The 12,198-nt window shown below is 39.6% G+C and overlaps 3 protein-coding genes across 3 annotated transcripts; 2 read left to right on the forward strand and 1 right to left on the reverse strand.

The window, feature by feature from the left end:
- Positions 1 to 191: 191 nt before the first annotated feature.
- phkg2 (phosphorylase kinase, gamma 2 (testis)) lies at positions 192 to 3,751 on the forward strand. Its single transcript, XM_041029488.1, has 10 exons — positions 192 to 404; positions 669 to 780; positions 876 to 1,051; positions 1,151 to 1,205; positions 1,299 to 1,364; positions 1,576 to 1,739; positions 1,870 to 1,960; positions 2,088 to 2,241; positions 2,495 to 2,620; positions 2,721 to 3,751. Exons 2-10 carry the CDS (start codon positions 686 to 688, stop codon positions 2,964 to 2,966), a joined length of 1,173 nt encoding a protein of 390 aa, XP_040885422.1. The 5' UTR covers positions 192 to 404; positions 669 to 685; the 3' UTR covers positions 2,967 to 3,751.
- A 113-nt stretch (positions 3,752 to 3,864) lies between these two features.
- ccdc189 (coiled-coil domain containing 189) lies at positions 3,865 to 5,676 on the reverse strand. The gene is made up of 9 exons (XM_041029489.1): positions 5,650 to 5,676; positions 5,529 to 5,563; positions 5,369 to 5,434; positions 5,086 to 5,249; positions 4,773 to 4,843; positions 4,540 to 4,662; positions 4,388 to 4,451; positions 4,129 to 4,215; positions 3,865 to 4,019 (listed from the first exon to the last, which is right to left on the reverse strand). Exons 1-9 carry the CDS (start codon positions 5,674 to 5,676, stop codon positions 3,865 to 3,867), a joined length of 792 nt encoding a protein of 263 aa, XP_040885423.1.
- A 1,721-nt stretch (positions 5,677 to 7,397) lies between these two features.
- Positions 7,398 to 11,491, forward strand: si:dkey-220f10.4 (tubby protein homolog). The gene is made up of 12 exons (XM_041029487.1): positions 7,398 to 7,439; positions 8,583 to 8,742; positions 8,867 to 9,118; positions 9,235 to 9,354; positions 9,496 to 9,654; positions 9,744 to 9,904; positions 10,001 to 10,162; positions 10,309 to 10,421; positions 10,671 to 10,785; positions 10,877 to 10,975; positions 11,064 to 11,235; positions 11,358 to 11,491. Exons 1-12 carry the CDS (start codon positions 7,398 to 7,400, stop codon positions 11,489 to 11,491), a joined length of 1,689 nt encoding a protein of 562 aa, XP_040885421.1.
- Positions 11,492 to 12,198: the final 707 nt, after the last annotated feature.

Genomic DNA, 12,198 nt, shown 5'->3' on the forward strand with positions numbered 1-12,198 from the left:
AATAAAAATAAAGAGAAAGATGAGATTAAATACAAACACTATTGGGGTATCGCGCCTTAAAATGTAGATACTTGGAAAAGAAATCTGAATATATATATATTGAAAAATAAAAAAATAATAATAAATAAAACAAATCAACTATACTGCAATCTTCACTCCGGCCTCAGGGGGGCAGTACTGTCGCACTCTGTAATAACAGGATGTTTCGAGGAATGTGACTAGAATGTAAACAGTGTCCAGGTGCTAGCGAATTGTTGCTAACATCATTCGTAGCTACGTCTTGTACTGTCGCCGCTCAGTCGCACACAATTATGGCTTCACAATAGATTTACTGAGCGAAGATGGCACTAATATTCTGATTCCTTATTCGCCGTCTCCCTTCTTGTCGTTTGATTGCATACATGGTGAGTAGCTTCCTGTACGGTCAGTGAACCTTCTGCTGCAGCAAGGCCAAGGATAGCTAGCTGTCATGATGGATCAAGGGCACAGTTGTAAATAACATTAGAGAGTATAGATAAGTACATGCTGCAAGCAAATCACAAGAGCGCCTTTCAAATTAGAATTAGACAAAACTCAACACTTCCTTGTGGCTAGCTAAATCGACACAAGTTCCTGTTATGTAGCACTGTTACAAATTGAGACACGTGACTGACAATTTGTTGTTTCAGATTCATATCCTGACACTATGACCAAAGATATTGTTGTTGGGGATGAATTACCAGACTGGGTGGGGGCCAAGGAGTTTTATCAGAAATATGACCCCAAAGAGGTGATTGGGAGGTGAGTCCAGCGAAGTTACCTGAAATGAAAGTTTTCTCAGTTTTCTGAAGGAATGATAAAAATCAAAGCCGTATTCTATGTCATTGATGTCTCAGGGGTGTGAGCAGTGTGGTGCGCAGGTGTGTGCACAGACACACGGGTCAGGAGCTGGCAGTGAAGATTATTGAGATCACAGCGGAGAAGATGACAGCCCAGCAGTTGGAGGAGGTGAAAACCTCCACGCTGAAGGAAATCCAAGTCCTCAACATGGTGAAGGGACACTCCTCCATAAGTATGTTGGAATTCTGCTCTGTTGGACTGCAAGACACTTTCTGTTCTGGAATATTCAGTGGTGTTGAAATCGTTGTATGTGTCTTTTGATTCCCTTTAGTTACTCTCATTGATTCCTATGAGTCCACCACCTTCATATTTTTGGTGTTTGACCTGTGAGTATGAAATGACGTGGCAAAAATATCATGGTCTTTCTGATTCCCCACTAAAATATTAACTTTATCATTCATGAAATCATTTCTTTTCAGCATGCGGCGAGGAGAGCTGTTTGACTACCTCACAGAGAAAGTTACTCTGAGTGAGAAGGAGACCAGGTGAGCTCCAGCATCAACATACTGCATCAGCTGATTGAAGTTGTCATAATTTTGACATAGTTTTGCGTTTTATTATGATGTAGTTATAACGTCACAATGCCTGTTGTACACCAGTAGTGTATACTTTCCTTTCTTGCTGAATGTTACCAAATTATACTGTAACTTTACTATAATAAACCATAAACGTTTTGCAAAACCTGTTGGTCTGTAGGAGCATGATGCGAGCTCTGCTGGAAGCGGTGCAGTACCTCCACTCCCTCAACATCGTCCATCGGGATTTGAAACCTGAGAACATTCTCCTGGATGATCAGGGACAAATCAAACTGTCCGACTTTGGTTTCTCAGTGCAGCTACAGCCTGGAGAAAAACTTAGAGGTACTGTAGTATGACTGTAGATCAATGTCAAAACAAAGAGTCAGTAGGTGTGGTCAGTTATGTGAATCACGTAATTGTCATTTGTTCAGACAGCGGTTAAAATATGTTTGGTGTCTTTTCTTCTAATTAGAGCTTTGTGGGACGCCTGGTTATTTGGCCCCTGAAATACTGAAATGTTCCATGGATGAAATGCACCCAGGCTACGGCCAGGAGGTCGATCTGTAAGTCTTTGCATTTGTCAATGATGCAACATTAATCTCAGTGTAATTAGAAAGCATAATCCTGGGTGTTTTTTTTTTATTTTATTTCTAATTCTTACTCACTTGTGTTGATATGTCTTTTGGTAAGGTGGGCATGTGGAGTGATCCTTTTCACATTACTGGCCGGTTCACCACCGTTCTGGCACCGCAAACAGATGCTGATGCTGAGGATGATCATGGAAGGTCGCTATCAGTTTAGCTCCCCAGAGTGGGACGACAGGTCTGACACTGTAAAAGATCTGGTAAGTTTATAATCTCTCCACTGCATACGTTTGAATTTAAATTCTAATATGTCCCCAGCATTTCTCTTAAATACCATCTCAACTATCTTCCCCTTAATTCTGATAAAGCCTATTTAGCAGAATATGTGAGGTTATACAACACAGCATTTGCCACAGTCCTAATGTTCAAATGTTGTTGGTATTTCTGGTGTTAAGAACATGTTATATTTCAATATCTGCATCTCTAAAATCATTTATCTTTATTTGTACTCAGATATCCAGACTGCTGGTGGTGGACCCAGCTGCCCGTCTCACTGCTGAGCAAGCTTTAGCACATCCGTTCTTCAGACAGTACCAGAAGGAGGATGTGCGGCTCTTCAGCCCCAGAAAAACATTTAGGGTGAGTCACAGTGTTGACCTGGCTTTTATTTACTAGATGATTTAAAATGTTAAGCCTACGGCTGTTCAGCAGTATGAAAAGATCTGTTTTACCTCCTCAGGTGTTGATAGTCACCGTACTTGCTTGTATCAGGATGTACAGCCGTTACCGCAAAGCTCGCCCGTTGACTCGGGAGGTCCTGGCCAGAGATCCTTACTCCCTTCGCGGCGTCCGCAAACTCATAGATGGCTGCGCCTTCCGTATCTACGGCCACTGGGTGAAGAAAGGAGAGCAGCAGAACCGAGCTGCCCTCTTTCAGAACACAGCTAAGATCATGCTGCTGGGCCTGGAGGACTTCGAAACATAAAAGGTCAACCTCAATCCTAAACACCTTGATTTTTATTTAACCATTTGCATGTGCTGTAATGTCCGTTATTGTCTTATCGAGTTACTGTGTTTAATTTTAAGATGAGGAATTCAGGGACCGGGACATTTGTATGCCTTAATGCGCACCATGGCTCAAGATAAGCATGCACAATTTAATACTCCTTATCTGCCTTTTGATCTGAGTTTGTGACTGTCTGAAACTCTTCTTCAGGTCGTCATGTTTGCAGTGCTGTTTTGCTGTAGAGGACACATTGCACAATCATTTGTTTATCATCACATATACTGTAGGTACATTATGTATATTTAAGATTTTACCTGTTGATCATCATTTGCAGTTGAGGAGAGGATGTGTTTCTAAGCACTGCGTGGCTGAAGTGGACATGAAAGCACTGTGATTAATTATTTAACAGATAATTATATAAACGTATTGTACTGAAACACAGATTTACAGATATTCCAGTGTTACAAATAACCACCGGAGAACTTTTACAACATTCAAGTACAGTAGCTGAAGTGTTTGTGATAGAAAATCATTTACCTATCATGCATGCAGACGTTCCTCAATAGGGAACCCACTTACCACTAACTGTGAAGACCATTTGTGGCTGTATTTCCTACTAAAACTAACCAAGATCATTCCATACTCAGTTCATCCCTTGTTTAAAGAGTGGCACGTTTCCTGAAAGTGCCTGTCTGAGAAATGTACAGTGATTGTACAAATGCAGAAATACATTGTACTGTATATGAAGAAAAATAAAGTTTTATTGACAATAAAACAAATGTTTCAGTTTGAATTATCTTATTTTGTGTGAGTGTTTAATGGAAATCAACACACTGGCTGTTTGAATGGAAAAGCTAAAGGAAACCTTTGTCATCCATTATTTTTTGGCCTTGTGGTTTTGCTGTGGAGAACCTAACACTCTGCTGTGCTGATCTGCGATTTCTTTCATTCGCTGATCTAATTGTCCAGACACAAGCATCATCTGCTCTCTGACCTCTTTTTCTATCAGTGCCTTCAGTTCTGATTTGGGACCTGAAATTAAAGAAATGAGGCTGTTACAAAACACACCTTGGGGTGCATTTGACAATGAAAGTTATTTCTGCACAGTTACAATCAGTCCTGCTATGATTTGTGATCCTACCAAGTGTGGTTTCCTCTTGGTCTGTGACGGATGTCTGCTGTTTTGCAGGAGAACCGTCTGTTTTTGGTAAAGCTTCTGCTCCTTTGTCTGTGACATTTTCAAAATGCAAAAAGGTAGTTAAAAGTATTAATAAATCCTGTCAAATGACCTCTAAAAAAATCAAGCACATTCACACAATATACACAGTACAATGAAAAACGTCTTTTTAAGCCTTTTCCATACAACACTAGAACTTTTTTTCTACAAAAATTGTAATTACCTGGAGCAGAAGAATCTTCATGGTCTGGAACCCCAGAGTAAGTGAAAGACAAATCAAGTTTGACCTGTTAAAATGGTGAAAGAAAAAAATGCTAAAAAGAACCATAACAGAACTTGAACTTGAAACAAACTGCAGAATAACAAACTTCCTACTCTAACCTGTGGAGTGAAGATGTATTTGTAGAGTTTGTAGTGTCTCATATAGCTGTTATGGATGTACTTAAAGATACAGTCCACCTCCTTAGAGCTGAAGAGGTTGATACTAAAAGGAGGTCGCTGTAGTGGGCAGAGACATCAGGATGAAAAGCAGGAACTTCACAACACCGGGAATAATGGGTTTTAAAATGACATTGTGAGTGGAGTAGGCTTCTTATTGTTGTACACACCCTGACTGAGTGGCAGAGCAGAAGCTCCTTGCAGTATTTGAAACACTGTTCTATGTTGTTGAGTGGCGTTTCTGCAAGAAAGGAGTTTCAAACACATCCCACATAAAGTTAAAGAACTCTTAAATCTAAATATTGAATTGCTTATGGACTTGACAGACAATAAGAGTACTGTAAATATACTTTGTCACATTATGAGTCAGCTGAAGAGGTAGCTCATCTTTTTTGATTTCACAGAGCATCTACACTGAAAGCCAGTTACATCTTAAAAGTCTAACTACAAAGTAGTGACAATAATCTGACCGACTTAACTTACGTATGTTAGCCTCGTGGATGGACTTGATGATGGACAGCAGAGCAGACGTTTGTTCCTGTTTGAAGCTGCACTTTCTGCAAAAAAGCACAGTCTGGACATACAACTCCAGGAGAACTCCTCTTTTTGGTTCAGGAAGGTCAACTCCAAGGACACTGGATAAAACACTGTCACAGAGGAGAAGATGTGTGACAGAAAAGTAAAGTCAGAGCTGTGTGTGTGTGTGTGTGTATGTGTGTACATTGTGTATAAATAGATGTTTCTGGCCATAAACAGGGGCAGACACCTCTCCAGATCAGGAATGGAGTGCATGTTGTCAATCTCCTCTACGTCATGGTAGCTTACATCTGTCCTGGAAACACCCAGGAAATGGATTCAGGGTTAGACATGACTTTTATGTGTAAATAAAGCAATCAAAATGAACCTGGGTTGTAGGTTGTGCTCACCATAGCATCACTTTAGCTTTAAGGGCCTGTGGTATCTACAGAACAAAACGATGCTTACTTTATGCAGTGTATCATAAGACAATCCTTAAAATAATGGTTGCATTCAGGAAACGATAAATACTTGCAGAGTCTTTATTTTCGTATCCATTTTTTTTTTTTCTTCAGACCAACGGTATGAGCAAATTGAAAACGCTGGCAGCTGGAAAACAGAAGTGCGACTGATTTGGTTTGATTGTCCTAAAACAACAGACACACAACAAACTTGTCAAAATATATTTTCTGCTTAAAAAATATAAAGTTATCACTAGCTCCTTTGCCATGTAAAAGTATCAGCATACGAAACCTTACATTGAACAGGCTTCAGTGAAGCTGGATCATTCTCTGTTTTGGCTACTTCGCTGTATCCTAGCAACAGTAACACACCTTTTTTTTTTTTTTTTTTTTTTTCCCTTTTCCGGTTTAGCGCGTCGGATAAAGCCATGTCATGCCAAAATAAATCACAGTAAAACAGGGAAAAAAGAATTTCCAGTATTATAGCATAACTCACTAACCTCTCACAGTTTATTTTCTTTAGTACAACTTTGTTGACAGATTCAAAAATACTGAGAAAATACTGAGACTACAAACTAAATACCCAATTAACTAACCCTAGGCTATGTAATGAAATAAAATATAGTGAGTCAACATCACATTTTTATTTCATTTTATTTGTCAGTCAAAATTTGGCAAATCATATCACTACTCTCACTGCAATTTGCCACAAATCAATGCAGCTACCCACACCACTATCACTATTCTGCCACTTGGCTACTACATCACGACCATTAGTAGCTTAGACTATACCTCTACATTAACTACTACTACTAGTATACTAATACTACTTCTATTATAGCCTTACTCGACTTAACTTAGGGCGTCAGGCTCTAGCCACATTACAAAAAGCCTGTAAATAAAGTAAACTTATGTGTAGTGCGTCAGAGAAGTCTTAAAAACACAGAGAAAAACATCTAATAACATAATAAAACAACACGAAACCAATTAAGAGCTAGAGTGTTCAGAAGTTGTGAGTTGTATTATGTGAGATAAAGCAAACAGGCATCAGTGTAAATAAAACGCTATTAAAAACAGTGGAGACGCTCTCTTGTCACAGATGAACTAATAACACAGACATAAATAAGTTTTCTTTGAATATGAAAGACGCGGAGGGTCGCCGTAACCATGGCAACGAGATAAACCGGCCCGAGTGTCTCGCTAATTAGTCAGCGTCAAGCCCCTTTCGTGTATGTCTTTCTTGGCACTCCAGGTGATTAAGCTGTGAGAAGGTACAGCCCAGTGAGGCACAGTGCGTGACACTCGGAAGCTTTTTGGGGGCTAATTTGTAGTGGCTGCTGCGACTTCCGTGTTTGACTGTTGACGCCGTGGTAAGTTACCGCAGACTGCTGACTCGTGGTAAATGCAGTGACAAGAGCAGAGAGCGCACCACCTTCCTGTTTGTCCCGTCTTGTCTCACGTTTCAGGTGTAACATACACAGGCCTAAGCATCTCCAGACAGCAGCCATGGGAGGTTTGCCCTGCCCCGGAGACTGCTTGCTTACACACTGACTGAGCTGTGCAGTGCAGCATAAGAACATTATCCCCTTTTAATCCACTTTGCCTTCTGCTACATGCAGGCGGACAGACTGTCAGATGGAGCAGGGTGGCACAATCAAACACCCGCTTCCATTTTTAATTGCTCAGTGTGTCTTTTTTTTTTCCTTTTAGACACTGAAACAGTTCTCACATTCAACTTTGATGCCCGATTTCATCTGTTATAGATATCCTTAATTATCCACTGATAACATTTAATTAGCAGAGAGTCTTTGCTCAAACATGGATGACCCCGATATACGACAACAGAAGCTGGACAACCAGGTAAAGAAACAAGGATTAGTATTTTAAGTGTTTGTATTACTATTTGATGAAATTTTCACATATAGTCCACATATGTTTTTGTTTATTTTAAACTGGTGCATATAATGTACTTCAAATAACTTTCAGTGAAATGACGTTTAAGTTGACAGAGTTGACTTTTAGCTGTGTTTATTTATATAACTGTTTATTTTATATTTTTTAAAAAACCCATACATGTAGAATAAATATAATTATCATGGTCCACGTTGACAGTGGAGCAAAGACAGGATCTTATTTCTTGTTTAATTAGCTAAGACATGGTTAAAACTGAGGCAGAACTTTGCCGGGAAATAGACCTTTCTTAAATCACCAGGAGGTTATGGCTACCTGTGTCAGAGCCACCTGCTGTGTAGAGCTACTGCTCAACTTTAAGTCACAGTCTTGTTTATACCCGACAGTATGTGAGCTGCTGGCTTACATCCAGGGGAGTGCTGTATAAATACCTTATACCAGAAAGATCAGCAGATAATCTGGTCAAAGTACTGGTAGAAATTGTAGTAACCTAGTATTACTCATCTTAAATTTATACTAGTACTTATGACGGTAGCAGTTAACAGAAACAATGATGCATTTAAAATCAAGCATCCATTATAAGTTGTTTCATTATCTGCAGTTGTGAGTAGTTAAATTTGCTATTTAATATTGTATAAATTACTAGAATCAGTATAACTTATGTTACATATATTATAAATTACCCCAGAAACCATCTAGACACCTTAACTAGTCAATTTTTAGAGAAAAAATAATAATATTGGTTAAATAGAGTAGATAGCTAGAATATCAGTTTTGCTCATAATAGTTTGTACCTTATGGTTAGTTGGATTTAGTTGTGATCACATGCATTAAAATAGCAGCAGTACCTTCAAATACTGTGTCTGCACTTTTGTATATATGAGGAAAAAAAGCTCTGAAAGAGGAAAGATGACACACTGAAAGTGAGAAAATTGTACATTAATAAAATATTTTCTGAAGTTAAAATTTGTTGAGAAAAACAAATTCAAGATATCACTGTAGTACTGAATATAAAGTGGTGGGAGGCACTATTTTCCTGTGTGGAGACAGAGTTGACAGTGCGAATGAAATTTAATATTTATTCTGCCACAGCGAACCCTTTTGATGAAAAAGCAGCAAAAGAAGAGGGCTGATTCTCAAATGGTGATACCCAATAGGGATACTCGACAAAAGAACCGGAAGCACAAAGCTGTCCGCTCTGATGAAACACCCCTGTTGATCAGCCAGTCCCTGAGCAACACTTCCCTGAGTGGTTAGTATCAGAATAAGTTATTATTTTATGTAGCAGGACAGAAAATCTATTTCTGTTGTACTGTTCAGTTATGTTCAGTATAATATTAAATACAAGTGTTGTTTTCTTTGTTTTTATTCTGGAGATCAAGTTGAACATGCCCATGATAACCCACTGGATGAGATCACATTGGGTGAATGTGATACGACAGCAAGTATGTTGTTAGAGGAGATGCCTTCAGAGAAGCTAGTTACTCCCAAGAAAATGAACTTGGAAATTCCCATGGAGCCTGAGGTGAAGTGTGACATGGAGAATGATGCCCAGGTAGAGGGAAAGAAGCCAAAGAAGAAAGATGCGAAAAAAGAAAAAGTCAAACGTAAGACTGGGCCACTAGATGGTCTGGAACTCTGCAAGTGTGTGTGTGCATGTTCTGTTTTATCATGTGTGCTAACATAAAGCTAGGACACTCTTTGCCTTACTGAATCATTCATCAGCAACTCCTTTCTTTTTCAGAGGTGGAGCAGAACAAGGAAAAGGACAAAGACAAGGAGAAAAAGGAGAAAAAAACAAAGAAGAAGAAGGAATCTGAAGGCACACAAAAGACAAGCAAGACAACCAAAGAAGAGCGTAAAAGTAACATCAGTGTTTGTGAATTTATGATTAAGACATCAGCACATGACATTATACATGTGCACTGACTCACAGTGCTCTACATTAAGATTTAGCATTATCATACTTAGCTTTCACAGCATTTAAGTGTTCCCTCTTTTGCAGAGACGCACTTAGAGGAGGCTTCAACTCAGGAGATGGGGTCAGCGGTGGAGGTGACAAGTCCAAAGAAGAATAAATGTGATGAAAGTGACGATCAAGAGGAAGACGAGTCCCCGAAACCTGTCCCTAAGTCGCCAAAGAGGAAAAAACAGCTCGACACATGTGAGCGATCATCTGGCCCAGTGCATTTTATGACCAACAGTGCTGTAAAGTTGCAGCAAAGCACAATGCCACGTGTTTTATCTCCACAGCCAGGTGCCAAATAAGTGATGAGAGCAAAGATGAGGAAGTCCAGGAAAAGGAGAAGAAGGAAAAAAAGACAGCCAAAGCAGAGAAAACTACGCCGAGTCTAGCTTCGCTTAACTCCAACTACAGGGAGAGTTCATCCTCAGGCAGCGAATCTAATGAAAGAGTGAGAGATTATTTGGGAAAAAAAATATCACACTATTTAGTATATTGTCAAAAGCAAATTTGGCAAGTACGCCCATTATTTTCTTTCTCATTCCAGTCAACTTCTCCAATGTCAGTGGAGGATCTGGAGAAGTTTGCTTTGCGTCCCGCTCCCAGAGACGTAACGATCCAGTGCAGGGTCACCAGGGACAGGAGAGGCATGGAGAAGGGCATTTACCCGACTTACTACCTCCACATGGAGAAGGAGGATGGAAAGAGGGTCAGTACATTTTCATTTCAGCCAAATCATTGAGCACATAGGTCTGAGCTCTAATAATGTAAGCTTTCTCTCTTGAGCTGTCATACCTCTGTCCAGCTCCTCCTTTCCTTCGTCTGAGATTTGTTTTTCACTGTGCCACCATCAAGGTTTTTCTAATGGCAGGCAGAAAAAGGAAGAAGTCTAAAACATCCAACTATCTCATCTCCACTGACCCCACAAATCTATCTAGAGACACAAACTGCTACATAGGAAAACTAAGGTAAACTCTTTTATTTCTACTTTGTGATTTCATTAGTGATGGTGATTTCTTTCTGGTATAATCTACAAACTCAATCAACTGCAATTCATGCTGAAGTCAAATGTAGAATTTCATAGGGAGGTAACTGCAATTGCCTCAAATAAACTGGAACTAGAACCGTTATTCAGTTCACCGTTATTCTTATTCAGCTTTCACCTGATAGATGATTTGTATGATGGTCATGTGTCTTATAAGATCCATATGTTTCAGGTCCAACGTTCTGGGTACAAAGTTCACAGTCTATGATGGAGGAGAAAACCCAGAAAAAAAGCCCTTCATCAAAGAGTGTGAATCAGTGCGGCAAGAGCTGGCAGCAATTTGCTATGTGTGTCCAAATATACATCCCACATATATATCCCACAATGCACAGCACATGCAGAAATAAAATCTTTACACAATTATTTATCATGTTCCAGGAGACAAATGTGCTTGGCTTCAAGGGTCCCAGGAAAATGACAGTGATCATCCCCGGCATGCTGGAGAACGATGAAAGAGTGACGATTTGTCCTAAAAATGTATGATAAAAAAAGTCCTGTAAATCCTGTGAGGATGTTGGGTCAGATTGAAATATTTTAGATTAAGTGAAATGTAATTTTCCCTCAGGATCTTGAAACTCTACTGGGCCGCCATGCAAACGGCAACACAGACAAACTGGTCACCCTGGTGAACAAATCCCCAAGCTGGAACGAACAGACTCAGTCTTATGTGCTTAACTTCCACGGCCGTGTCACTCAGGCCTCTGTCAAAAACTTCCAGATCATCCACCCTGACAACGGTACGTTGGGACTGATTGTCTCTTATCTCTGAACAGCAACAACCACAAGGCTGCCTTGCCTTTATTTCCAACTTCACCGTTAACCACCTCCTCTCTTTCTGCCCTCCTGCTGTCTTTTCCAGACGACTACATAGTGATGCAGTTTGGTCGTGTGGCTGAGGACGTGTTCTCCATGGATTACAGTTTCCCAATGTGTGCCCTGCAAGCCTTTGCCATCACGCTGTCATCCTTTGATGGCAAACTGGCCTGTGAGTGACCCATGCTGGTTTGCCGCAAGTGCTTAACTAGATCCCTGATTGATAGAAACTTACAGATTAAGTTAAAACTATACCTGTCATTTTCCACCGGATCATTTTTCATGTTTTGTATCCTGGTGCATTGTAACACCTTGTATACACGAAATGTGGGAAAAAAATGCCACAGACTTAGATTTCAGAGGAGACTTGTTTTATAGGTCCAGTATTATTTTACCACTGATTTTATATTTAAGTGGATGCAAAGTAATTTAAGTCACTACAATTTAATTTAATGGTCTTTCTTTATACATTTGCCAGATGTTTAAAGGACTCATGCAATTAAAATCTTGAGGACAACTGTGTCAACACCACCAGTGAAATATTGAATGATAATAAAAAAGTTTTGCACGTGTGCGAATTGTTCTTTTAAACAGAAAGGTGGCACTGTACTGCATGTCCCTCTGTGTCTACTTACTGAACTTATATATTAAAAAGTCTTTCTTTGACATTTTGTTTTTCAAAATTAGAATCTTAACTGGCAGGGGAATTTTCAAAGCCCTGGAAAAATACAGCGTTACGCTGCTGCGATCCTCCCCTCTTCATCCATCAGATTACATGTCAGCCAAACGTGACATCTTTAGCTGTTTACTATCGTCTTAAAGTCTTTATCATAAAATAGGAAGCATTTTTATCAGAACCACAGAAAACTGAAAAATGTTTCATATCA

The sequence above is a fragment of the Toxotes jaculatrix genome, chromosome 21 (assembly GCF_017976425.1).
Source record: "Toxotes jaculatrix isolate fToxJac2 chromosome 21, fToxJac2.pri, whole genome shotgun sequence".
In the NCBI taxonomy this organism is placed as follows: Eukaryota; Metazoa; Chordata; class Actinopteri; family Toxotidae; genus Toxotes; species Toxotes jaculatrix.